This window comes from Heterocephalus glaber, unplaced genomic scaffold, assembly GCF_053883595.1.
Source record: "Heterocephalus glaber isolate CG9 unplaced genomic scaffold, H.glaber_assembly_v1.0 deba00001610, whole genome shotgun sequence".
Taxonomy (NCBI): Eukaryota; Metazoa; Chordata; class Mammalia; order Rodentia; family Bathyergidae; genus Heterocephalus; species Heterocephalus glaber.
The window spans coordinates 33,657,628-33,683,654 of NW_028258381.1; the positions used below are offsets into that span (position 1 = coordinate 33,657,628).

The following is a 26,027-nucleotide window of genomic DNA, read 5'->3' on the forward strand; positions in this document are numbered from 1 at the left end:
AGTCACCTCTCCTGCCTTCCTGTGAGAGGGCAGTGTGGGCCACAGGCCTGTAGTGAACAGAGCACAGAGGGAACTGGGCATGGCCCGAGTGAGCGGAGCCCAAGGTGGGCTGGTGAGTTTCCCTGCATCCCGGTGCTGATGGTGGACAGACAGGACATTTTCCTGGGTGACTTTATAAACAGGGACTCTGACCCTTTGAGAATTTGGTAGGCACTGCACACCCTCCTGTTCATTCTGGTTCAGATTCATAAGGTTGGGGGTTCCTGGAAACCTCCCATCTACCAGTCAGGTCGGCAGGGTTCCAATCTGGAGCCTGAGGGTGCATTACTGCCGGGGATGAGGCACTGAAAGACACATACACTGAAATGTTTTATTTGGGAGAAATTCCTGTGCCAGAAGCCATGTGTGACAAGGCTTCATGACGGAGGATGAGATCGCTGGCCCATTTCTCATACAATGTCGTCCCACATCACAGCACAGACCGCTCGTGACACCAGAGCTCATGCGCAGCCTGAGTGGTGAAGTCATAAAGCAAAGTAGGGATGGGCCCTAAAATGAAGTTAATGATGGGGCATGGAGGGTGGTCAAGGAATGTCACACAATTGGGTCAACTCCCACAAAGCATCAATACAGTTCTGAACCTAGGGCCTTTAAACTGAGCTACATCTCCAGTCTTCCCACACTTCTTTTTTTTTTTTTTTCCTTTGGTACCAAGGATTGAACTCAGCTCCTTCTACTTGTGAGGCAGGAGGTGGAACCACTGAGCTAAATCCCCAGCCCTCACACTTCTTAATTTTTTTATTTTGAGACAGGCTCTCACTACATTGCCCAGGCTGTGCTAGGCCTTGCAATTCTCTGCCTCAGCCTCCCAAGTGCTGGGGATTACAGGTGTGCATCATACCTGGATTATTAAAATGATTTCTACACTCTTTAAAACCAAGGAAAGAGGAAAATGGTCATTCTTCCTGCTGCTTATACATCTTCAATGAACATCTTAAAGGACAAAGAAAATTATGGAAAGGAGGAAAGCTACATTGGGAACCATGAACTATACACTAGATGATATGAATCCCGAACATGGGGGTGGGGGTGGCTCCTGAGCTCTGCTCCTATCAGACCCTATTCCAAATCTTGGAACGCAGATAGTGTATGTGGGGGCGGGGGGCTGGCCCAGCACAACATCCAGCAGTCACTTAATAAACACCTTGGACTATGCCCGTGAACGAAAGCCTAAAATATCCTTAGAGCCCCTGGACATCTTAATTTAAACCTGAGCCTCAGCCCAGTAAGCTGAGTAGCTGGTGGTCAGCTATGGCCTTGCCTCCCTCCACAGGGGACCCATGGGTTTCTGCTGGAATCTGTGAACAACTTTACATTTAATAAAACCCAGTTTGGGGCCCTCACCCAGCTCCCTAGCTAGAAAGTACTCGCTAGCTCAGTGTGACCGGCAGTCACATTTGAGAGAGGAGTCTCCTGGACCCAGGTCAGGCACCCTCCCACCACAGACCCTTCCTCCAGCTGAAGCCAGTCCTTGGGAGAATGTGTCATCCTTACGGTGGTGCCAAAAGGATTAAACTTGGGGGCCACACAAGCATGGGACTCATCCACTGACTGCCACAGCATGGCTGAGAGAAGCTGCAGGCCTCGCCATCAGCACAGAGAAGTTCACAGTTGTGACCACACAGTCCAGGGCCAACACAATGACAGTTCTACATCTACCCGAACTATATCCCCATGCAGGCTCCCAGAACAGTCTGGCATATGGATCCTAGAAGTCATGTGGAAATGTGGAGCTATTGGAAGAAGCCAAGATGGTGTTAGGAAAAACAATGCGGAAAGACTTTCTCCACCCAGTTCCAAAACTTACCATAAGTAATAGACATAGTGTGGTGTTGGTGCAAAGTAGAAAGAATGAAACTGAACTAAGAGCCCAGAAATAAATCCTTGTATGAGTATGACTGAAAAATATGGTGATAATGCTTATATTTAAAAAAAATTTATTACAGTAAAAGATAAAATGGTACCTCAGTTCACAAACACTTTTGCTCATAAACAACTTGGTTCTCAAGCAGAAGCGTTTGGCAAAATTTTGTTTTTGTCTGCAAACTCTGCGTCAGGTAACAAATGACTGCAGCCATCTTTCCCACACAAACACAAACATGGCCATCTTTTCCAAAATCATAGAACAAGTTAATTCCATGAATCGAAGCACCACTGTATCACCACAAATCCCCCCCAAAATACTCCCACTCACTTCAATTACACTCATCCCATTGTTCTTGCGACTTTCTGAAGCAGTTCTGGAGGTCCTATTTTGTAAGTGTCTTTAGTTGCACTGGCCTGGCTGCCCCAATGTCCTGAATTGATTCAAAACATTTTCCTTTCATGGTCATTTTGACTTTGGGGGAGAGCCAGAAGTCACACAGTGCCAGATCTGGTGAATAAGGTGGATGAGGACTCACTGTCATGTTTTTACGGGCCTGCATTTTGTAGAAGGGCACCCAGCAGCAGAATTCACTGTATTTTTTATCACACCTCATAAAAACATGAAAGAGGACGTCCAGAAACTGCTTTTTTAAAAAAATTCACTGTATTTTTTTTATTGCACTTTGTATTTATGGTCGATTGACTTTGGACAAAGGTGCCAAGATAATTTAATGGGCAAAGAATACTGCTTTCAACAAAGGGTGCTGGGGTGGCTGGATATTCACATAGAAAATGAACTTGCAGACCAACTTGCCACTGTGCCCAAGAAGTGACGCAGATGTAAAAGCTAATGATACAAAACTTTCAGCAGAAAGCCTAAGAGAGCATCATTAATGTGGGCCTGCCAGAGTTTTCAGATGTAACAACAAAAGCATGATCCATTTTTTAACAATGATACTTTGGACTTCATCAATTTTAATTTTTTTCCCATTTTGAAAGGCACTATTAAGAAAATGAAGAGCCGGGGATTTAGCTCAGTGGTTTCGCCGCCTACCTTGCAAGCGCAAGGACCCAAGTTCAATACCCAGTACCAAAAAAAAAAAAAAAGAAAATGAAAAGACCAAAACCACAGACTGGGACAAAATACATGCAAGTCATGTGATCTGATAAAGGACCTATATCCAGAATATATAAAGAATGCTCACAACTGCAAGAAATCCAGGAACCTAACTTTAAAATGGGCAGAAGACATGAATACACATTTTACCAAAGAAGTTACACAAATGGCTAAGAAATATATGAAAAGATGTCCAACCTCATTAGTCCTTAAGGAAATGCAAATCCAAGCCACAAGAGTACCATCTCATGCTCACTAGAATGAGAAACCAAAACAGAAGGATGTGGAGAAGATGTGGAGAAGCAGAACCGTGCATGCTGCGGGTGGAAACAGACAGTGGGAAAACAGGCAATGTCTTTAAAAGTTAAAAATAGAGTTGGCAAAAGACCCAGCAGTTCCACTCCTAGGGACCTTCTCAAGAGAGAACGCCTATGCTCACCAAAACACATATACAGGGAAGTTCATAGCAATATTAACCCTCGACTGACCCAAATTGAAAACAAAGGTTATTCACCAGGAAGCAGATAGATAACAATATGGCAGGCCTGGATCTAGCACTTGTCAGTAGAAAGGAATAAGCCAGGCATGATGGTGCACACCTGAAACCCCAATGCTCTGAGAGGCTGAGGCAGGAGGAACACAAGTCGTAGCCCAGCCTGGGCCACTTGGCGATTCAGTGAGATCCTGTCTCAAAATAAAAAATAAAAATTAGGCCGGGGATGCAGCTCGGTATGAAAGGCCTTGGGTTCAAGCCCCAGTACCATGAGATAAAAGGGGGGATGTGGAGGAAGTTCAGACTCATGCTAGCCTGTGGGGACTGTCCCAAACTTCATGCCCAGTGACGTCAGACACAAAAGACCACATTCTGTGTGGTCTGTTTATTTAAGGTACTCAGAAGAAAAGCAGATTCACAGAGGACTAGGGTGAAAATGAGGATTCTGGCAGATTCACAAGGGAACATTCTGGGGTGACGGGCATGGTCTAAAATCAATCAAGGTGACGATGCCGTGGTTCTGTAAATTCATTAAAGCCACCGGCCTATGTGCTCACTGTGGATATATCTTAGGACAGGTGAACTGTACCTCAGTGCAGCTGTTCAAGGAACAAACCCAGCTGCCCCGGATGCATAGAGGCGCTCAACCACAACGTCCTGAACCTGAGGCCTCATCCTGCTCAGTTCTGTCCTGAACCATTACTCTGGGCCTCGGTTTCCCCTTCTATGATAGGTGGACAATGGTGACCCTGAGGTTAGGGGTCACAGTAGATAATGTGTCCAGCTGTCACAGGGCCCTGGCATAGGGGCTCATCCTCCATGAAACCCTTTGTTAGTGTGAACTTATCATAACTAGCTTGAAAATAACCAAACTCCTCTGCTGCAAAGGAGGAGAAAAGTGTCTTAGTGTAAACTTCCTGTCACTATATTCGGTCACTGTTTTATGCCATCTTCAAACTGCATGTTTACCTTTATAATTTCAGACCCAAACCCTGCATGGTTCTCATATCTGCTCCCAGGAAAGACCCGGTCCCTAAGCCACACAAAGTCTCATGCAGCTTCCCCCATTGAGTTTGACTCCTGTGGTCACAAGGCACCAGGTGCCCTATGGGCACCAGGGACCCCAGGAGGTCCATCCATGGAGCCAACTGAGTGCAGGACCCAGGTCTCCCCAGCCAGGCACTGACAGTTCCAGGTCATCCCACTCCTAGCCTTTCCGCCAACCAAGCTACAAATGTCCCCTACCGTGTCCCAGACAGAACTGTCACACACCGGCCTGAGTTCCCTCCCACATAGCCATGAAGATGACCCAGCTGGACAGCCCCCACCTCCCCCACCCAGCTCCTGTGCCCCCACCCTAGGATGCAGTGGTGGTGCACAGTGAGGGGAGGTAACATCAAGGTACACACATTCCCCGAAGCACAACCTTTTCCCTCCTGCCCAGAGGGAAGCTCTGCCAGCATGGCCTATGTGTCCAGGGCTCAGGGGACCCCACTGGAACACCCCTGAAGCCAGCACTCTCCCCAAGGCTCCCACCATTGTGCTGGGCAGCCCTAATCCCAAGCTGTACTCTAGACCTGGGTGGTTCCTGCCCCTATGCTCTCTGATGGGTAGATTTCCAACCTACCAGGGCTTACTGGCTCAGGAACCTGGCCAAGGGCCCACTCCAGGTCCCTTTCGGGGCCAGGGCCTCTCTCAAGTCCTTCTGCCACTTCCCTGGGAAGCCAGCCCTGAAAAGGCTAGAATGGGGAGATGCTGCTGGCTGAATGAGGCCCAGCCCTCACAGCTGAGCCCCGAGCTGCTCAGAGGGAGCTTGGCAGCCCTTTCTGGTGACATGGAGGAGATCCAACCCCGGGCAGCTGACTGAGGACAGGCATCTTGTCCAAAGTGAGCTTTCATTCTAGCCTCTTTAAGGAGCAGTTTTGACAAGTGCTAGGCCCTATGACCTGTGCAGATCCCCTAATTTGGAAATGGAGAGTGAGGGACCTCACTCAGCAGCTTCTCACCCACATCCTCCCTGACCTGACAAGGCCAGAGAAGCCAGCACTGCCCAAGGTCATTCACCAAGCAGGTGGCCAGGAGGAGCAGGGGCTGCAGCCTCCACTCGGAGAGAAGCCTCGGCTGGGGACCGTGGCAGAGGCACAGGTGAGAGCTGGGTATTTCCAAGAAAGACAGAAGTCCACACGCATGCTTTTAAGATCTCACAAGGGCTGGGGATTTAGCTCAGTGGTGCCACTGCCTGTCACGCATGCTTTTAAGATCTCACAAAAAGGTTTCTTGGAAGAAAGATCACTCCTCCTACCTTACTATCAGATTTTTCAGTTCATCTGAGGAATTCAATGCTACGACTTCATTCAACGAAAGGAACAGAGGAGAGGACACGCTGCCTGGCCACACAGATGTCACATGAGGACAGATAAATGCCTAACAGGAAGCAGGGCAGAATCCACATCAGTAGCCCAAAGTCTGGAAGGTCCTTCGTGGCTTTTATAGGCTAAGGACACATTAATGTGCCCACCAGGATGAACAGACAGGGCTCTGTGGGTGCCATTACGGTCCCCATGTGGCAGATGAGGAAGCTAAGACTCCAGTGAGTCACCTGCTCACAGTCCCACACCTGACTCACCAGCCACTTTCTCGTCACTGGGACACAACAACACCCGCCACCCACAACTTAAAGGACAGGTTTATTTTGGTTCATGGCTTCAGTCTATGGTTGGCTGGCTCTAAAGCAGAAACAGGACAGCAGAGGGGCATGGAGGAAGAAAGGTGGTCCTCTGGCAGCCAGGAAGAAGAAAGTAGGGAGGAACAGAGACAGGAATACACCCTTCCAGTTCACATCCCCTTCTGACCAGGCCCTGCCTCAGAATCTGAGAATTTGGTTGGTTGGGGGCATTTTAGATTTAAACCATAACATCTGGGAGGGTAGAGGCCAATGGAAAAGCCCAGATCCACAGCCCACAAGAAGGGCAGAGTGGCCAGGAACCTGGTTCCTGGGAAGCTTCAGGACCCCAGCAACCCCAGCCTCATGCTGTTTTTTGAGAGAACTACTGCAGGGCTTCGTGAGGGCTGCTGCATACATCCCCAAACCAAGGAAATCCAAATGAATGACTGTTTCCCGTTCTGCAATTCCAGGTGTGTCCTCCTCACCCTCCTCAGCTCTAGCTAATGGCAGCTATAAAATCACTGAGAAGAGGGGAAAAACTACAATCCCCAATAGGGCTTGCCACTTGCTGAACTGCTGTTATTTCCACACAATTAAATCTTGTTTCCCATGGAAGCATCACTGGAGACGGCTCCCTTCTTCTCTACCCAACCCCTCAGAACCCACAATGGGCCATGTGGAAGTGTGTTACAAGAAATTTTCTCAGAGAGGTGCTCAACGTTGTACCACTGGGTCCTTACAGCACAGGTAATTAAGAATAAGCCCCGTTAAACAAACTAAATTAAAGCCAACATTTAAAGGCTTAAGTTGGCATCAATCCACTCAATCAAAACAGGGAGAGGGTTCAATTCCAGAGTCCATTCACTGAGCTCACCACGGCACAGGAGCCAAGGGCCAAGCCAGCCAAGGAGATGGCAGGCAACCTGGGTGGGCCAGCCTGGGGCAGCTCTGTACCAGCCTCTGTCCCCAGGACTGGGCTAGGCTGCCTGGCATCCATCCCTAGGAGCAAGAGACCAAAGGGGCACAGAGCCAAGGGGCAGCCAGGACCAGGGGAGGGGAGGCAGCCTGGCCATGGCCACGTAGCAGACCACTGGATACCTCTCTGATGCCCACCAGCTGCTCAGATTGGTTAAACCAGTCCACCATGCCAGGGACACCGTGGGCCCCACAGGCCCCATGCTAGGGGTTTGGCTTTGTCTCCTTAGTCATTGACTTCCAACGCTGGCCCACTAGCAGAACCCTGGGCCCAGCCTGGGCCTGTCAGCCAGTCTGCACACTGTGCCATCATCAAGCTCACCAAAGCCCCTTGGACAAGGGGACTGGCCCCTTCTGGGTCCCTACTGTCCCTCCCCACCCAGCCCACTTCCTGTCCTGCACTGCACCCTCCCTGATCCAAGGAGGTCCCACTGCATCTGTCCCTAATCCTCGCTTTTGGACCCATGACCCATGACCCCAGTCCTTGAATGTTGCTTATACATCACCTAAAGAATTTTCTTAGCCAGGCACAGTGTGGCTAATGCCTGAAATGCCAGTGCTCTGGGAGGCTTGCAAATCTCAGCCCATCTTGGGAAATTTAGGGAGACTCTGTCTCAAAATTAACAACAAAAAAAATACACCTGCCTTGCAGGTACAATGTCCTGAGTTTGATCCCCAGTACCAAAAAATAAATAAATTTTTTTAAAAGGGCTGTGCAAGGCTTTGGGCCCAATCTCTAGTAGGCAAAGAGAAGAAAAAAAACTTAAACAATGTAGCCCTTTACATGGCTTAGAGTGAACATCTAAAATGCTCATTATAAGGTTACACAGTTGCAAAGGGGGGTAATTTCTAGACTATTGTATAAGTTGGCATTATAACTGCTGCATCGCTCCTTTACATAAAGCCAGTGAAATTCTACCCCATAGTGGCTGGGCCCTCCTACCATTCAGAACAAGATACAGAAAAAAAACCTCTTAACAGTTGGAATTTTTATATTGTTCCTTTTCTCCTTGAGCAGGTATTTTCACTCCATCCTCCCAAAGAATTTAACTTAATGTAAAGTAATGTACACTTTAAAGTATTTTATTCATCACCCTACCATGCTTCTCTGTAAAGAAATACTGATTTAATTTTTCCCTGTGAACATAAGGCTTTAAGCATCATTGTTTTTCAGGACTGAGTTTTTTAGTAGTAGCACACAGTTGACTAACTGTAAATACATTAACACTTTTGATAAATAATTATTAAACTTAAGAAGTGCTAATTGTTAACTGTTTTGGAAATATATCACATAGCAAGTCTTATATTTACATTGATTCTAGCGCCTTATTTAAAAGCAGTGCTGCCAGGCATGGTGGTGCACACCTGTAATTCCAGGACTTGGGAGGCTGAGGCAAGAGGATCGCTGCAAGTTCAAGGCCAGCCTGGGCTACATAGTGAGTTCAAGGACAGCCTGAACGGCGTAGCAAGACCCTGTCTCCAAAAAAAAAGCAGTGTTGCCAAGTGTGGTGCCATGTGCCTGTACTCCCAGCATTCTAGGAGGCTGAGGCAGGAGGATTGCAAGTTCTGGCTCAACCTGGGCAACTTAAGAGATTTAGTGAGACTCTGTCACAAAAAAAATAAAATGAAAATTGGGTGGGAGGTGTAGCTCAGTGCAAAGACCCTATGGTCGATTCTCAGTGATACTAAATGGAGAAGGAAAGAGAGAGATGGGGGAGGGGAGGGAGGAAGCAGAAGTCTGATTGTCTTGCAGTCTAGCATCCTGAAGGCTCCCACCCTTGGGAACAACCCACCTATAGGTGAGACTTGGGCAGTGCGAGGATACTGCCACCCCACCCCCCAAAAAAGAGATGGGACAGGCTGGCCTGGCCTGCAGTCCAAAAAGGGAGCATACACCTGGCTGGAAGACCAGAGCACTCAGAACTAGCTGCCACCCATCATGGCTCCCTCTCCAGCTCGCTGGCCACTGCCTGGTCAGCTCCAACCATGCCAGATTTTCTCTGGCCCTTACACCTCCCAGCTCCTTGGATCCGACTAGACTTAAACGGCCCTCCACCCAGAGGCTGTCCCCATGGTCTTGTCCAACAGGGCACACCGTATCATTCGGGAGCAGCGTTTTTCCTGCACAGCCCCACCCTCGCAAGGCTGCCCACAAACTGGAACAGGTGGGAGTGTGGCTCATGAAGCCACCGTGGCAGGGTGGAGGAGGGGCTCACTCCTGCCTCTGATTACCCGACTTCAAGGACAAGGGGACCTGCCAACACTGAGAGGTCATGTCATCTGCCAGGGTCACACAGCGAGCAAACAGCAGGCCAGGGCCAGGTCTAGGTTGTCTGACACAGTGGCTCTGTCCAGCCACACGTGGTGAATTGAGGCCACCCCAGAACTGCCCTGGCTGATAATCCCAGAGGTGTGTGTTTTGTGGTACTGGGGACTGAACACAGGGCCTGTGGCTGCAGGTGCTGTACCACTGAGCTACAGCCTTTTTTTATTTTCAATTTTGAAAGAGGGTCTTGCTAAGTGACCCAAGCTGGCTTCCAAGTTACTATCCTCCTGCCTCAGCCTCTAGAATAGCTGGAATCAAAGGTGTGCCCCACCATATGCACTTCCGGCTGCTCAAGGGCAGGGGCTGTATCTCCTCTGCCCTGTCCCGTCTCCCCCGTGGTGCCCAGCACAGGACTGAGCAGTGCACAGAGAGGCTCATGGTTCCCAAGTCTGGGGGTGGGGGGAGTGCCTGCCCAAGCAGGGAAAGAGCCCACAGACCTGGGTGGCCCTGCTTTGTTCCCATGCAAGCTATTTCACCAAGTCCCCGTTTCCTCACCTACAGAATGGTCACAGAGTAGCATCCCTGACAGGTTCTTACAGGAGATGAATCTAACCCTACATGGAGGCAGCCTGGCCAGCAATGACTCACACAGGCGGGCATGCAAAATTCATCCAAGCTGTATCTTCCCCAGAAAGAGCCTGAGGCAGGTGAGGCCTTCCCCAGAACCCCGGACCGAGTCTTTGGAAAACTGTCGATGCCCTCCAGGCCCCATGACACATATCATGCAACTCCACAAGTCCAAAAAACACGAGTAAGAGCAAGAAAGTCCCTCTCAGGAAGGTTCACACCCATACTGAAGACTTCTGGGAACCAGGAAGTTTTGCCCAAGTGGGGAACAGCCCCTGCTCCCCCACCAGGCTGAGATGGAGAGCCAGGGAGCCTGACTCTGTCTGCCTGCTGTGGAGAGGGGCAAGCTCTTCACTGTTTGGCCCGGGTTGCAGCCCAAGATCACAGTGAGGAGTTAAGAGTTGCAAGCCAGAGAAAAACCCACTCAGTAAGATTTCCTGGCTCCAATAACTGGTCTGAGATTGTTCTGGTTATCTGTATCTGGTTTTCTGTTGTTTTTTGACAAATCACCCCAAATCAGAATAATTCAGCAAAACCACTGATACTGTGGGTTGACTGGGCAGCCTCCCCTCCACCCCGACCCCCACCACATGGCATCAGCTGGAGGCCCACATGGGTCATTTTCAAACCTGGCAGTTGGTGGCAGTCATCAGAGTGGAGCTTCAGGGTTGCAGGAGGGATGTCTCGCTGTCCAGGAGCTTCAGCTCTGCTGCACAGGATGTCACCATGTGACAAACTGCTCAGGTCTCCTCACAGCATGATGGCTGAGCCCAAGGAGAAGCATCTGCCTGCTGACATCTCACTGGCCAAGGTCACATGGCTATGCCTGGAATCAGTAGCCAGAGGACTACACAAGGGAGAACCACACAGGTCTTGTGAAGCTCTTTAAGGCCGCCCAAGGCAGGTCTGCCCCAGGGGCACTTAGGGTAGGTTTAATTCAGGTGTTCAGAAATGCCCTCAAGAATACAGTTTTTGTCCATTTCTGTCCTTGCTGGAGGCAGCCTCGTCCTCTGACCCCACTGTCCAGAAGGAAGGTGGGGGCTGTCTTTCAGGAGTGCACTGCTCCCCCAGAGGGCAGGGTCCTTCCCCAAAGCCCTTGGTAAACTCCAGACTCCTCCATGAGTGGTGCTAAGCTGGGCTGCTGGGCCACTAGATAGGGCCTCAAGAACTACTGGGAGTCAGCAGGCTGAAATGTGGGCTTCATGATCTAGGTGGTGACTGATGAAGGGGCTCTCATCTGAACTGGCTTAAAACAAGGTCCACCACCGAAGCTCACAGTGGACTCGGCCCCTTCCCAAACCACATGAAGGGGAACCGGGAAAGGGTGGCCAGAGTGGAGAGTTGAGCATGACATCCACCATGGGTGAGCACTGCAAAAGCTCACTAAAAGATTACAGGGGCCACATGCGCCTAGGATGAGGTGACATTTGGTGTCGCTATCATCATCTTCTTCACCATCACCATGATTACACATCATGGTCACCATCATCTCCACCTTCATCATCTCCATCAGCATCACCATCACCACCTGATCATACCTGTCACCACCATCTCCATCCCCTTCCCTGCCATCATCACCACCACAACCATTATCATCAACATCACTACTGTTTGTCTCCTTTGCCTCCAAGGAATCCCACACCAAGAGAGGAACCAGCACTAGAGACAAACCTCGTAGCTGAACATCCTCCTTTCTCGACACAGATAAAACCACTCACTACTTCCAATGATGCCACCCTGGGCCATGATATCATCATGCCACACCTGGGTTAGAAAAACTGCCTCTTGAGTGGGTTTTCTACTTCTGTCCCTGTCCACCTACTTTCTGTTCTAAACAGGCCGCCACACTGACTCTGCTGGAGCATGTCAGTCCTGACATATAAGTTCTCTGGCTCTCTGCCTATAACCTCCCCAGGGCTCCCATCTCAGAGTTAAGGCCAAATCTTTACAGTGACCCAAAAGACCCTACAAATATGGCTCCTACTCCTTTGACCTCATTGCCTGTCACTGGCCTCTAGGGATCCCAGATAGATGGATGGTGCATGATAGATGGATGGATGGATGGATGATGGATGGATGGACCGATAGATGGATGGATGGTGGGTGTATGGATGGATGGTGGGTAGATGGATGGATGGATGGATGAGTAGATGGATGGATGGTGGATGGATCAATAGACGAATACTAACCTCCTCTACCTCCAGAACTCAGATTCAGCTTCAATTAAGTCAAAGAACTTTGCGCCTAGAGCTAAGAGGCAAGAACGCTAGAAAATAATAAATTACAGCATTATGAGGAGAGGGAAAGACGTTCCCAGTGGCACCAAAGAGTTAATGGGTTCCATTTTGGGTGAGCTGAGTCTTCAAATTCAGCAGCTGACAGGACACACTGTCTCCTACAGCTGTTCCTGGGAATCAAAGCACATCTTTGTTTGCCCGATTCTTAGCAACTGCTGCTTTTTCTGAAGGACAAGAGTGGCCAGCTGTCACCCACAAGATGAAAAGCAGGGAGGATTGGCTCTTCAGCAAGTGGCTTATAAAACAGAAGAAAAGCCTCATCTCGCTTGTAATGTCCTTCATTGCTTCCTACATTGCCACCTCCTCTCAGGCCATGTTCCTGTGATCCCCACCCTGTTTCATAGCAGCAGAGAGGACTCAAAGGTCGAAAGGAGGATGCTCCTCTAAGGTAGCTCTGACTGGATCACACAGCAAACAATATAACCTGACAGGCAGACCATGGCAAAAACACCAGAGCGCAGCCCCACGAGGAGCATCTGAAAGACAACCACACTGTCCCATGATCATAAGGACAAGGTAACAGATTGAGAACCTTCTAGTGAAATATTTACAGATGACACTGAATTGACAGGTGAGATCCACACAGGAAGTCAGTGGGAAGAAGACAAAACTCAACTAAATATGAACTCTGTGGGGTAGGGTGGTACACACCCTTGTCTCTCCTCCTTTGCATGCTTTTGAAATTTTCCATAAAATGTTAAAAAAAAAAAAAAAAGAGCAGATGCTTGGAGTCATTTTTAACCAAAGAAAAAATCACCACAAAACACACACACCCCACAATTACTCCTGGGGATCTTTGGGGGATTTCTCAACAGTTCTAAGAATGACACAATCTGAAGATACCTGCAAGGCCATGTGCTCAGCCAGAGACATCAGAAGGGAGCAGGGAGTTGCCCAAGGACAGCTACCCACTGCCACAAGGCCAAGCAGCCTGCAGACACAGGCAGGTGCTGTGGGCCTGCATGGCCTGACGTGACGGGGAGAAGGTGCAACAAGGGTGCCTGCAACAGGGTTACAAAAACCAACACCAGAACCAGCCTGACAGGAAATGTTGGACGATGACCAGGACACTTGGTTGGACCCACAGGACTCTCTTCCTCCATATTTCTGCATTCCAGACTCATGGGGGTTTTTTTGTTTTGTTTTTCTTTTTTGTACCAGGGATTGAACTCAGGACCTTGTGCTTTTGAGGCAGGCAACGGAACCACTGAGCTAAATCCCCAGCCCTCAAAGTGTTTTATTATACAAAAAATACAATGTTCTTGAGGAGGAGGAGGAGGAGGAGGAGGAAGAGAAGGAGCAGCAGCAGCTACCCCAACCTGGACATCTCCCGCTGGCCAGGGCAGCTCCTGGATGCATCCCCATTCTGAGACCAGGAGGGCCTCAGAAAATGGTCTCTCCCTCTGGGGACCAAAAAGGCTCAGCACTTTCCCAGCAGGGGGCCACACCTATCCTGGGCTCTACGCTGAGGCTACTGAGGCTGGGGCAGGAGGGGGATGCCCTCAGCACCCCCAGTAATATTCCACCTTCCATCACAAACCTCCCATGGCACCCCCACTGCACCACAGGCCCTTAAAGGCTGGCAGAGGCCTCCTGAAGCCATGGCCAGGCCTGGCACCCTTGGTCCACAAAGGCAGACCCATGGAGCAGGACTCTGGCGCTAAAACCACATCTTGCTTGGGTTGCTGTTGTCTGCCGTGCACAGCAGCCACTCCTCACCATTCAGCAAATCCGGGACAGGGCCACAGAACAGCTGAGGCCTGAGGTCTGAGGGAGGAACATGTGGCTCCCCTATGCCTGGGATACTCAGACAGGGGGACCAAAGTTGTCAGCTGTGGTCAGAAGCCCAAATCCTCAAACACCTGTAAGCAGAGGACATGCCACGCCCACTGGGAACCCCCAGCCCTCAGACCCCAGTGTCCTCAGCCAAATTCTCCCCAGTGAGCTGCCTTAAGCCCACCTGGAGGAACCAGGTGGGAATGAAGCCTGTCCCTCATGGCAGGGCCTGACCCTCACCAGGTGCTACATTAAGTAGGGACATGCTCAGTTCCACAGCAGAAGCTGCAGGAGGGTGCAGGGTCACAGGCTCCTCAGAGCACCCTGCCCTGGACCAGGCCTACCTGTGTCCCCTCCCCAGTGGCACCCTCAGTCTCTCCTCAATGGCTGGGCTTCAGACCTCTTGTTCAGGGTACCAGGGACCGTGGATGGCAGTGGAGGGAGGGCAACCCCAGCTGGCAATGGGATGTGGACCTAGGACTTTTCCAGGCTGGACACAATGACATTCCTACCCACAGCAGAGGCCCCATCTTGGGGTCCACATTGCCCACATTGCTCCTACCTGGAGCCCTGCTCACTGGGGAGTTGGGAGAGGACAAGGCAGTGGGTATGAGTAAGCCACATGCATCCTCCTCGGCTCGGGGCCCCTCCTTGATGAATCAGTGACAACAGAGGGCAGATTCTTTTGTTGTTGTTTTTGTTGTTGGTGGTTTTGGTACTAGGATGGAACCCCAGGGCCTTGCACATGCTAAGCAAATGCTCTACCTCTGAGCTACACCCCAGCCTGATGACAGCTATTTTTAATAAGCTTATTTGCCAAAATACAAAGTTAGCCATCCTTTATCAGTTCCCCAGATTTTTTTTCAAATGATCCATGGAAATAAAAAATCTAGACACCAAGACACCCAGCTAGAAGTATTGTACTGAGTGGGAATCCATAGGGCCTGGGTTCTCCAAGGGACAATGTTTCAACTTGGAAAGATGAGAAAGTTCTGGAGGTGGACTATGGTGATAGTTGTACTACAAGTGTGAATATGCTTAATGCCACAGAACTGTGTACACTTACAAGTTTACTACTTTACTAATTACTTTAGTACATGGGCCGGGGATTTAGCTCAGTGGTTTTACCACCTTTTGCGCAAGCGCAAGGACCCTAGTTCAATCCCTGAAACCGAAAAGAAAAAAAAAAAAAAAAAGAAGTGATGACTAATTACTTTAGTACTAAGTTTTATGTTATATTTTCCTACATTAAAAAATTCACAGAAAAGATGAGCTGGGTGTGATGGCGCAAGCTCATAATCCCAGCAGGAGGATGGCCACAAGTTTGACCCCAGCCTTGGCTACACAGTGAACTCAAGGCCACCCTGGGCCACACAGTGAGGACCTGCTTTTAAAAAAAGAGGGAGATCTGTGTAAATAGGGAAGGGTGGAGGGGGTGAAGGGTGCACATGTAATGGGAGAAAAAATAAGAACTAAGATACATCATGTTCAGGTACAAACACCCAATGATACATGTAAATGTATTTTAGACCTAAAATGTACCAATAAATATATAAATTTTTTTTTAATTTTAAAAATTTAAAAAGAGAGAGAAAAAAGAAAAGAAAAGGGAAAAAAACCAAGAAATTTTAAAACTTCCACATGGAAAAAAAAATCATAAAGTCAGAAGACCAATGTCAATTTGGGAAACATCAGTGTGAGACATTAAACCATCAAGAGGCTGAGTCTGTGGTAGTTGAGAAATAACTCACAAATAAGTGAGAAGAGACAATTGCACTGAAGGCAATGATCGAGCGATTTGCAGGAAAAGACAGAGAAAAACAAGTGATAGGAGGGCAGAGCTCAGCCTCCTCCGCAGTGGACATCAGGACGCTTTCGCAGGATCATGTAGACTCCTGGGCCAGGGGAGACAGTGTAGCTGCTGGTGTTGAAAGATGACAAATTCAAGGTGACCCTGTGAGACCCCAAGGGACAGAACAGGGACGAGGGAAGGATGCAGGTGGCCACACAGGCTGCAGCCACAGAAGCCGGGCCCTGGGTACAGTTTCCCCTTGAGAGGGGCCTGAGGGAGCCGCAAGGACGAGACTCCATACCCCGGCCCTGGGCACAGCTAAGTCAGCCAGGCAATAACACAGTCTGCAGAAGAGAAGCCGAACAGAGCTCAGTGGGAACCAAGGAGGCCATGGGGCCATCCCAGAAGGACGCCCAGAGGCCTCCAGGCCCCAGGAAGACTTTGCCTCTCAAGTCTCTGCTCTGCGCTCTGTGCAGAGAAATGCACGGCAGCCAAGCAATGCTGTCCTGTCACGGCCATCGGCTCCGTTCCACCCACAGGGTGACCATAGCTGGCTCCCTGCCAACCTCACCACCCAACCTGCGCCTCTTCCTCAGTGCCCACTGTTTCCTGGCTTGGTCACCATCCCTCTTCCTCACTGGAAAACCCCGCCCGTCCTTGACAATGCAGCTGAAAGTCCCCCACTGGCTCTGAAGAATCTGTCATTTCTTCTTCTGTGGCCCTGCAGCACCCAACAGATGTGACAACCCCATTCCAGGGAGGATGAGGCACTTCTTAAATGCTGGGGGCCTCTCCATCAGGACCAGCCATGCCCCAGGTGCCACAGAGAGGAGCAGAAGAGCCATGAAGCTGGGGTTCACAATCACGAGTTGTGGGCCGCTGATGGCAAGTGACATCAGGTTCCTGTGCGCCATCAGCTGGGGCAGGGGCTATGTTGTCATGTATCTCCCCAAGATCACCATGAGAACTGGAAGAACTGGGCACCCCCAGCTCTCAGCCAAGTTCCCAGCCAAGTTCCCAGCCCCACGTGGGGCTGGAGAGCAATATTTAGCTGCCTGTTACAAATGCAAGCAGCTTTGCATTCTTCTAGGACAATGAAGAAAGCCTGATCTTGGCCCCCAGGAAACCATGTGGCCTTCTCTGAGCCTCAGTCTTCTCACCTGACAAATGGGAGCACACAGATGATGAGATGTTGTCTGTGGCCTGTAGTCCCCGTGGAGATGGGATATGTCCCCACACTGCCAGTCCTTCACTAATTGCTCCCCAAGCCTCCCCCACCTCAGCCAACTGGTGTATTCCTGACACCTGGCAAAGAACCAAAGACATCTGAAGGCAGCACATACCCCTTCTGGGCCAGGTCACCAGAGGCTGTGGAAGGCGCAGCAGCCCGGTGCACCACCGAGGCCATCCCAGGGAGTGTCCACCTGGACCTGGGGACAGGCCGTACTGCTTTGTGAAGGTCTTTCTTAGAACAGCCCCACTCCTTCCCCAGGAAGCAGGGCAGCATCCACGCCTGTGTGGGCTCAGAGGCACTGTCGACAGAAGCCACCAGGGTGGGCAGGGCACCCCCTGTGCTCCAACCCACACACCTACTGCTAGCAGTGTAAGTGGGCAAATGGTCAGGAGAGGGGCCTGTGGCATCCTGGAGATGCACACCATCGGATTCTAAAAGGTTTTTGGTTTTGGTTTTGGTTTCAGTCTGGAGGTTGAAACCAGGGCCTTACATGGAGCTATATCCCCACCCGTTTTTTTATTTTTTAAGTTGCCCAGGCTGGGCTCAAACTTTCGATCCTCCTACCTCAGCCTCCGACAGTGCTGGGATTACAGGTGTGCACCACCACACCTGGAGAAGTTTTGTCTTTGTGGTACCAGGGATCGAACTTAGGACCTTGTGCTTGTAGGCAGGCATGGTGCCACTGAACTACATCCCTAGTCCCCACGCCAGGAGAAGTTTTTTTGGTTTGTTTTTTGGTACCGGGGATCGAACTCGGGTCCTTGCTTGCACAGCAGGCAGCAAAACCACCGAGCTAAATCCCCGGCCCCAGGAGGTTTTAAAACAACCACTAAACAGGCAAGGGCACGGGTGAGATCTGCAGCAGGTGCCCGATGACCACTGGGTCAAGAACGCCCAGGCTCTTCTCTGCACCAAAACCCTGAGAACTGGACACACTGTAAGACCACATGGTCACCATTCTTGTTGCTCAGAGACAGCACAGCCTGTGGCCCTTTAAAACAAAGATCACAGAGAGCAGAACCTGGCCTAGAGTTCCAGACCACACCACACCACTTCCAATTAGCTGGGAGATTCTGGGCATATGAAAAACTGTTGTTTCCTAGCTGCACGTGGTGGCACACGCCTGTGATCCCAGGGAGACTAGGGCAGGAGTATTGCAAGTTGGAGCCCAGTTTTGACAACTTAGCAAGACCCTGTCTCAAAATTTTAAAAGGCCTGAGAATGTAGCTCAGTGCAAAGGTCCTGGGTTCAATTCTCAGTTACACACACACACATACACACACACACACACACACACACACACAAACACACACGTTGTTGTCATTTCCTGGGAGGTTAATGAGCTCCTCCTGCATTCATGGTGGGCATATCAGTCAGCCTAGGGCAGCAGAGGCTTAAATTCAACTTCTCCCACTTCTAGCTGGGTGGCCTGGGGCAGCTTACTTAATCTCGCTGTGTCTTACTTGCCAAATGGCACAATACTAGTCTCAGAGAGATGCTCGGAGGCCCTATTACAATGATGCAGATAAGGCCCGTGGTCCAGGGACTGCCAATAGAACGTGTCACTTGACGCAAGCTCCAAGGACCCAGATTTCTGTCTCCCGTTGGATTTGAGCTTATGAAGCAAGCCTGACTTTGTGCAAGAAGGAAATCAAATCTTTCATATGTTCAAGTCATTAAGCATCTCTTCAGATGAGGCCCTGCATTTTCAAAAATGTTAACTTTGTTTTTTAATGCTGCCTGCAAGGGAAAATGTTCCAAAGCCCGAGCCAGGCTGGAGAGAGGGCATCGGGAAGGTTTGGTGCGGTGCAGAGACAGCTCCTGTCAGCTGCATGTGACTCTACAGACAGGCATGTTTTTCCCATCACCTGAGGCCCAGAGCCAATTTGTGGAAAAACAGACTGCAAAGATACGCGGGTGGGAGGAAGAGAGACAGTGACAGATAACAGGAGACAGCTGTGCGGGCCTGTGGTGCACACTCAGGCCAGAGGCCTGTGCTGTAATTAGAGCAGCAGAGAGCAGGAGCCACTGCCAGGGAGGCTGCCCCAGGGTGAGATGGCCTCGCTCACTGCCTGCATGGCTGGCAGCTCTGGTAATGAGGCCACACCAGGCCCCATGTGGCAGGGCTTCCTAATCACCATGATCTCAGGAGCTCAGCCACGCTCCCTCTCGAGGCCCCCTAATCAGGCAGCCCAGAAGAGACTAGGAGGAGCCCAGGGGCCTCTGCCTCCCTCCTGGGCCAGGTCCTGATGGTCCCGGCACACCTCGGGGCTCCTGAGCTCCCTGGTGCCCCTGCTGAGGCTCTGAGGTCCCAGGACAAGAAGTAACTGCCTGGCCTGATGAGGAGAGTGAGGATCTGCTCTGCTGCCAACAGCAACATCCAGCTGGAGGCTGCACCTGCCAGTTTACTCTTGGGGCCTCCCAGAGCAACTGTTGCTGCAGAGGGTTGGCCTGGGGCACAAGGACACCCCATCAGCCCCGGCTGCAGGACTTCCTCTCGCTGGCCCTTGGAGCTGTCTCCTATACACTAAGGGGGCAAGGTGGGGCAAGGTGGCTGCCCAGGGGTCTTCCTTCTGACTGGGGGTGTTCTGAGGCTCAGCACACCCCATCTGCTAACTCAGGCCCAGGGCAGATCAGTCTCTAAGACTAGCGCCAAGGAACGGCGGGGTCTGGCTGGATAGCTAGGCTGGCCTGTAAGATGACAGTGGTAGTCATGGTGATGGGGATGATGGAGGCGGTGCAGTGATGAGTACAGTGATGACTGTGACTATGGTGACACTGACCATCACAGCAGGGGTGGTGGCCATGACAGTAACAGTGACAGTAATGACTATGATGGTGGTGGTGAAATACGCAGACATGGACATTACTGCACAACCACCCTCAAAACAGACAGCACTACCTCATTTGACATCTCAGGAAACTGAGGCCCAAGGAAGGTCAGGCTAGTTGTATCTTGTAAACAACACTGCAAGACTCTCTCCTTTCAAAAGATGTCTTCATACATCCTAAGCTGTGGTGTCTGAAGAGAGTGAGTGTGTGTGTGGGTGCGTGTGGCCATTCAGGGCTGACACTGGTCACGCTTCTCTGGGTCCTCACTCTCCCCCAGCACATCGAGGCTGGCTCCCTGCAGTGGCACTTCATCCCTGCACTCAGAGACCCCACACACTGACCCCATAGGCAGGTACAGGGCCAATGATGTGAACTCACCACCCCAGCTCTGCTTCACAGGCACGTGCAGCCTGGGCAAGGGACAGGGGAGGAAACTGAGGTCAGAGGCTCACACTATGCTCCTCTCAGGGCACCAACCAAAGGCCCATGGACAACCTCCAGGAAGGGCTGACCAGAAATGCCCCACCCCAGAAGACAAAGTGAGCAGTTTGGGGAGTTAGCTTCCTCCCCACAACCATGCTGCATTATGTTCCTTTAAATAAAAGTGTTCAATTCAACATAATCTTCAGGTATCTCTGGCACAACACAGACACGTTATAAATTGACGTGGGCAAAATCAGCAACCTGAGGGAACAGGCTTCTCTCCAGCCTGAATTTGGAGGGTGAGTATGTCAGGCAAGAGGTTGCTCACCGTGCAGGTGGATCCCTCTGAAAAGAGTGCTCTCCTTTCTTCTGCCCACTGGGGAAGTGGAGGAGCCGCAGGCTGCCCCCAGGTCAGGGTATGCCAGACACCGGCAAACTTGCAAGGAACTTTGTGGCACTGGCCAAACCACAGCCCAGCCAAGACGAGGCTGTCCAACCCAGCTTCTAGTAAGCTGGAAAAAGCAAAGTATCTGGATGTTGCACTGGGGGCAGGGGGGTGGGGGCATCACACGAAAGGTCAAGAGACAACGCCTCCGCCCACTCCCTCTGGAAGCCTTTCCTGAGCCATCAGCCTGTTCCTTTAGACCACGGCCAGAGAAAGGAGCCCAAAGTGTCAATATGGAAAGTGAGTTTTCCTCTGTGTAAAACAAAAGCCCTAAACAGACACACGCCCCGGGGCTTCCTTTCCGGGCCAGCCCTGCAAGCGGAGTCTTTAATCCAGCCATCTGCTTCCTCCGCTTCTCGCCCACCTGGTTTCAGGATGCAGAGACCTCCCTCCCCACAATTCTAGGCTGTCTCGGTGACCCACCTCCCAGCTATAAATGGTTTCACGGGCAGGGCTTGCTGCCTGTGGCCAGGGAGGCCAGGCCACTGAGCTACACCTCAACCTTTTCTTGTTTATTTTGAGACAGGGTCTCACTAAGTTGCCTAGGCTGGGTTCAAACTTTTGATCCTCTTGCCTCAGCCTCCCGAGGTGCTGGGAATACAGGTGTGTAACACCACATCTGATTTGCATTGAGGAATTTATCCTAAAGAAGGAAATGGACAAAAACTCATAGACGACCATGTAGGGATAATCACCAAGTGGTTGTGCATATATATATATATATATACACACATATATATATATACACACACACATATATATATACACACACATATATATGTATGTATATATATACACATGTATGTGTATATATGTATATATATACACACACATATGTGTATATATATACACACATATACATATATGTGTGTGTGTGTGTGTGTGTGTGTATATATATATATATATATATATATATATTTTTTTTTTTTTTTTTTTGGTACCGGGGATTGAACTTGGGACCTTGCTCTTGCAAGGCAGGTGGCGGCACCACTGAGCTAACTCCCTGGCACCTTTAATATATATTTTAAAAGCAAACAGCCACAGTATGAAGGCAACTGAGCTGCAACTCCACAGAAATTGATAGGGAAAAAAAAACTAAAAACATTCACTGAGAGAGAGAGACATTCAGGACATGTTAAGTGTGATAATGTGGCATGAGATCCATTCCTTGAGGATACATGGAGTCAGGATCCTCAAGGATTGCCCCTCTGCATCCCCAGTGTTATGGCGAGCACTTGGGTAACTGTTCATTTCTGCCTTATCATTTTCTGGTCTTTCCAATTACTGACAGGACCACCACCCCAGGTAGGACACCAGAGCCCTTCCCAGCCCTCAGGTCCCTCTGCCCAGGAGCAAGCAACCTCCAGCCTGCCGCTGGAGACTCAGGCTCCCTGCCACTGGCCCAGAGCACTAAGAACAGGTAAGAGCAGGCACACACTTCTGCCCCTCTCAGTAAGGACAGTGGGCAGGTGCCGGAACACTCAGCCCACAGCTCAGAGCAAAAGGAAGCACCAAAGGGAGGCTCCGGGTATGGGAAGCTTTGGATCCAGACCCAGCATTTGAGGGAGGGAGAGGCTGGGAGTCTGTCTTGAGTAGGATAGGAGCACACACAGCACAGACCTTCTGCAAGCCACCTGCCTGTGAGCCCACAGCTCCAGAAAGCGGTGACACACCTCCCTCAAGCCCCGTGTCCCTGTGACTTGGCCTTGTGATTGGTCCTGGAGCCCAGGAGGGGTGTGGTGCTGCCCAGAGCGAGGGGACCCAGCCTTGCACCATCCTACCTTCTCTCGTTGTCATCCAGGTGGGCAAACAGCACATTCTTGGAAATGGCCTTGGCCAGCGCAGTCATGGTCTTGTAGTCCTTGGGAATAACCTGTGGGAGCCAAGGAAAATCAGACTGCACATCGCAGGGGGCAAGACATGGGACGGGTGACAGAACTGACTCCCAGATGCCTGCTTAACTCTGGGGACCAGAGTGTGGCTTGAAACCAACCATTCTGCCTTCCATGTGGTACTGGTATCTAGGGTGCTAAAATGGCATGAGGTGCAATTGTATGTGTATTTCAGGATAGTTTTAATTTTTAAAATAAAAGAGGAGGAGCGCAAGGACCTGAGTTCGATCCCCGGTACCAAATAAGTAAATAAGTAAATAAATAAATAAATAAATAAATAAATAAATAAATAAATAAAATAAAAGAGGAGGAACCCAGAAAGACCAAGAGGCAGTGTGCACTCTGTCTAGAATCTGGGATGGTTGTTGTTGGCTGGCTCTACTGGGCTTCAGAGCTACCTAGAAGATCTAGAAGACAACCAGGCCCTGGGGTTACTGTCTTTTCTTGATTTCTTTATTTTACTAGCTTTTAAAAGAGGTAATTAGGGGCTGGGGATTTAGCTCAGTGGTTCCGGCGCCTGCCTCGCAAGCACAAGGTCCGGAGTTTGATCCCCAGTTCCAAAAAAAAAAAAAGAGGTAATTAGCAATTGTTTAAACATTGAAAGCTGGAAAAAAAATAGACAAATCAGTGCTTGGGGCCACACCCAAGGGGACAGGGACAAAGTGAGGAAGAGGTGGGATCAGAAAAAGGTATCAGGGTGGGCCAGGGTCAACAGGGTGGACCAGGGCCCTGGGAAGGGCTGGGATCAGTGGGTTGGGCTGGGGTCCGTGGCTGGGCCTTGGGGGAGTCTTAAAGCCAGAGGTCTAACTTGAGGTCCCTGACAGAAAAGCACAAACACCCCACTCCCCAGGATACCCTGCAATCCAAACACAGGATGATCAGGCTATGGGCCACACCTAGGGCTCGAGAGGGCTCTGCTGGGGTGGCTGTGACATCAGCCTCTGTGCACGTGTTCAAAACATTCCCACCACAGACCCCATGACAGAGACCCTGAGAAGCTAGCCTAGGCTCCCTAAAAGCCACTCCCACCCTAGCAGGCTTTTTAGAACAGTTTCTGTTTACAGAAGAGCTGTAAGGGTGCCCCATCAGCCTAGCAACTGAACCCATATGCTGATCTCTCAGCTTCCCCAGTGGCCTTGTCCTGCCCAAGGACCCTGTTGAGTCACAACTAGTGGTCCTTTCTCTTGGTTCCTCTGGCTCAGGACACTTCTCAGCCTTCCCTGGCTTTCAAAGACTTATTTTTTGACATCTATCCAGAGCGCTGGTCACATTCTGTACACTGTCCCTTGCTCTGGGTATGTCTTGATGTTTCCCCTATGCTCACCTGGCAGGGCTGGGTTTGGGGGAGGGACACTATGGAGGTGAAGTGCCCTAATGAACTCTAAGTAATACTTTCAGTTTCATCATCTGATCGTCAAAGTACTAGAAATGGAGTAGGGGGAGTGACTGTTTAATGGGTACCGAGTTCTAATTTGCAAGATGAGAGAGTTCTCGAAGGTGGGTGGCAGTGACAGTGACGCAGTATTGTGAATGCGCTTAATGTCCATGAGCTGTGCACCAGAAAGAGATCAGCACGGGGCTGTGGCCAGAGTGTGGCCCTGATTCCTGCACTGAAGCCCCAACCACCAGTGTGTGAGATGGGGAAACGGGGTCTTGGGAGGTGGGTTTATGGACCTGGGTCTGCCAGAATCGGGGCCCTTAGGAGACCAGAGGGGCTTGCAGCAGGTCAGAACCAGCCCGTGTGACTCTCTGGGTGGGGTACAGGGGTCCTGTCCCCTCCCTGAGCCTGTTAGAATCTGAAGCCACTTGGGGTTGCAGAGACCCCCACAAACACACACAAAGCCCCACATGCTCAGCTCAGGCGATGGTGTCTCCCACCTCATGTGACTCCAATCTCTGAGCCAAAGGGAAATGGAGGCCCCTGGGGTGCCCAGGAATCCAGTGCGTGTGAACGGACCAGGCGCTCACCTTCCTAACGTAGGACACTGCGTCCTCCTCCGTGTAGACCTCGGCGCTCACACCCCCTCGCCGACGCCGGGCCTTCACCACAGGGTTCGGGGGCGTCGGCGACACCTCCTCATCGTGGGAGTCGGACTGTGAGTTTGACTTCTGCCGGGCCAGAATCTGCCGGTTTTCCTCCTGTATTGAGAGAGGGGAATGGAAGAGGTGACTCAGTGGCCATCAGGCCACAGCCAAGCCGGAAGGAGAGGCCTCCAGGGCCCTGGGCAAGGCAAGGGGACCCGCACATCTCACAAGCTCCTGGTCGCCATAACACCTGCCAGATCCTCCTCCCTCTGCCCTGATCTTGAAGGGACTCTCCCAGTCCACCTGCTCCTCACTGGTCAGCACTGCCGCCAGAACACCCCCACAGCAGGCCACCTTCTGTCTATTCTCGGGTTAAGCCGCACCTATTTCCGGGTTTGTTGGGTGGTCCTGGTGCCAGACATCAGCTCTTCAGGATCTGAGGTCACCACAAGGGCCTCTGCTCCTCCCGTTCCCTGGTACCCAGCTCACAGAAGACACTTGGGATACCTGTGGGTGCCTCATGCTACTCCAGTCATGCCAGCCATCCCTGCTCCTGCCTCAGGGCCTTTGCACTTGCTGTTCTGACAGCTGGTATGCCCTTCCTCTGGATCCTCGAGTGGCTCCCCACTCACCACCACTGTACTCAGCAAAGCCTTCAACCACTCCTTTAAAACTCCAGTCCCCACCATCACACCCAGGCAGTACTCCGCGATCATGAGTGCCTGGAACTTGACAGGTCCTTGTCTGGAGGCAGGTCTCCACAGATGGGACCAAGGTAAGGATGGAGAGGAGATCATAAGGGATCTGAGTGGCTCTAAATCCAACCAGAGTCCTTATAGCGCACAGGAGTGGAGATGCAGAGAAGAGGCCACGAAGACCTAGGCCGAGAGCAGAGCAGCACACAAGACAAGGGTCCCCAGGGCGACTGGAAGCCAGAAAGGGGAAGGAAGGCTCTCCCTGTCTCGAGGGAGTGCGGGCCTTGGGCACCGTGTTCTCAGATGTCAGCCTCCTGCACTGTGAGGGGACAGGTGTATGTGTCCTGGACCCCTGGCATGGTTATGGGAGACTCACACAGGGCCAGGAAGCCACCGGGTAGGCACTGAGAGCTGGAGCCCCCACCCTTGAGGAAGAGCATAATCTAGGACGCTGGTTCCTGCCCAAGGTCATGTGGCTCCATCCTGTTCCCAACCGAGGTCCACATCATGCAGGCCCCTCCCACCCCTTCTACAGGAGCCCCACCCT

At 50.9% G+C, this 26,027-nt stretch overlaps 1 protein-coding gene across 7 annotated transcripts in view; it reads right to left on the reverse strand.

Moving 5' to 3' along the window:
- Prkar1b (protein kinase cAMP-dependent type I regulatory subunit beta) overlaps positions 1 to 26,027 on the reverse strand; it is a 112,838-nt gene that overhangs the window by 48,351 nt on the left and 38,460 nt on the right. For all 7 annotated transcript variants that reach the window (XM_004840329.2, XM_013070574.3, XM_004840331.4 and 4 more), the window contains 2 exons: positions 24,729 to 24,899; positions 22,650 to 22,741 (listed from right to left, as the gene is read on the reverse strand). In XM_004840329.2, the coding sequence (XP_004840386.1) occupies positions 22,650 to 22,741; positions 24,729 to 24,899 (263 nt within the window). The remainder of the gene's footprint in view (positions 1 to 22,649; positions 22,742 to 24,728; positions 24,900 to 26,027) is intronic.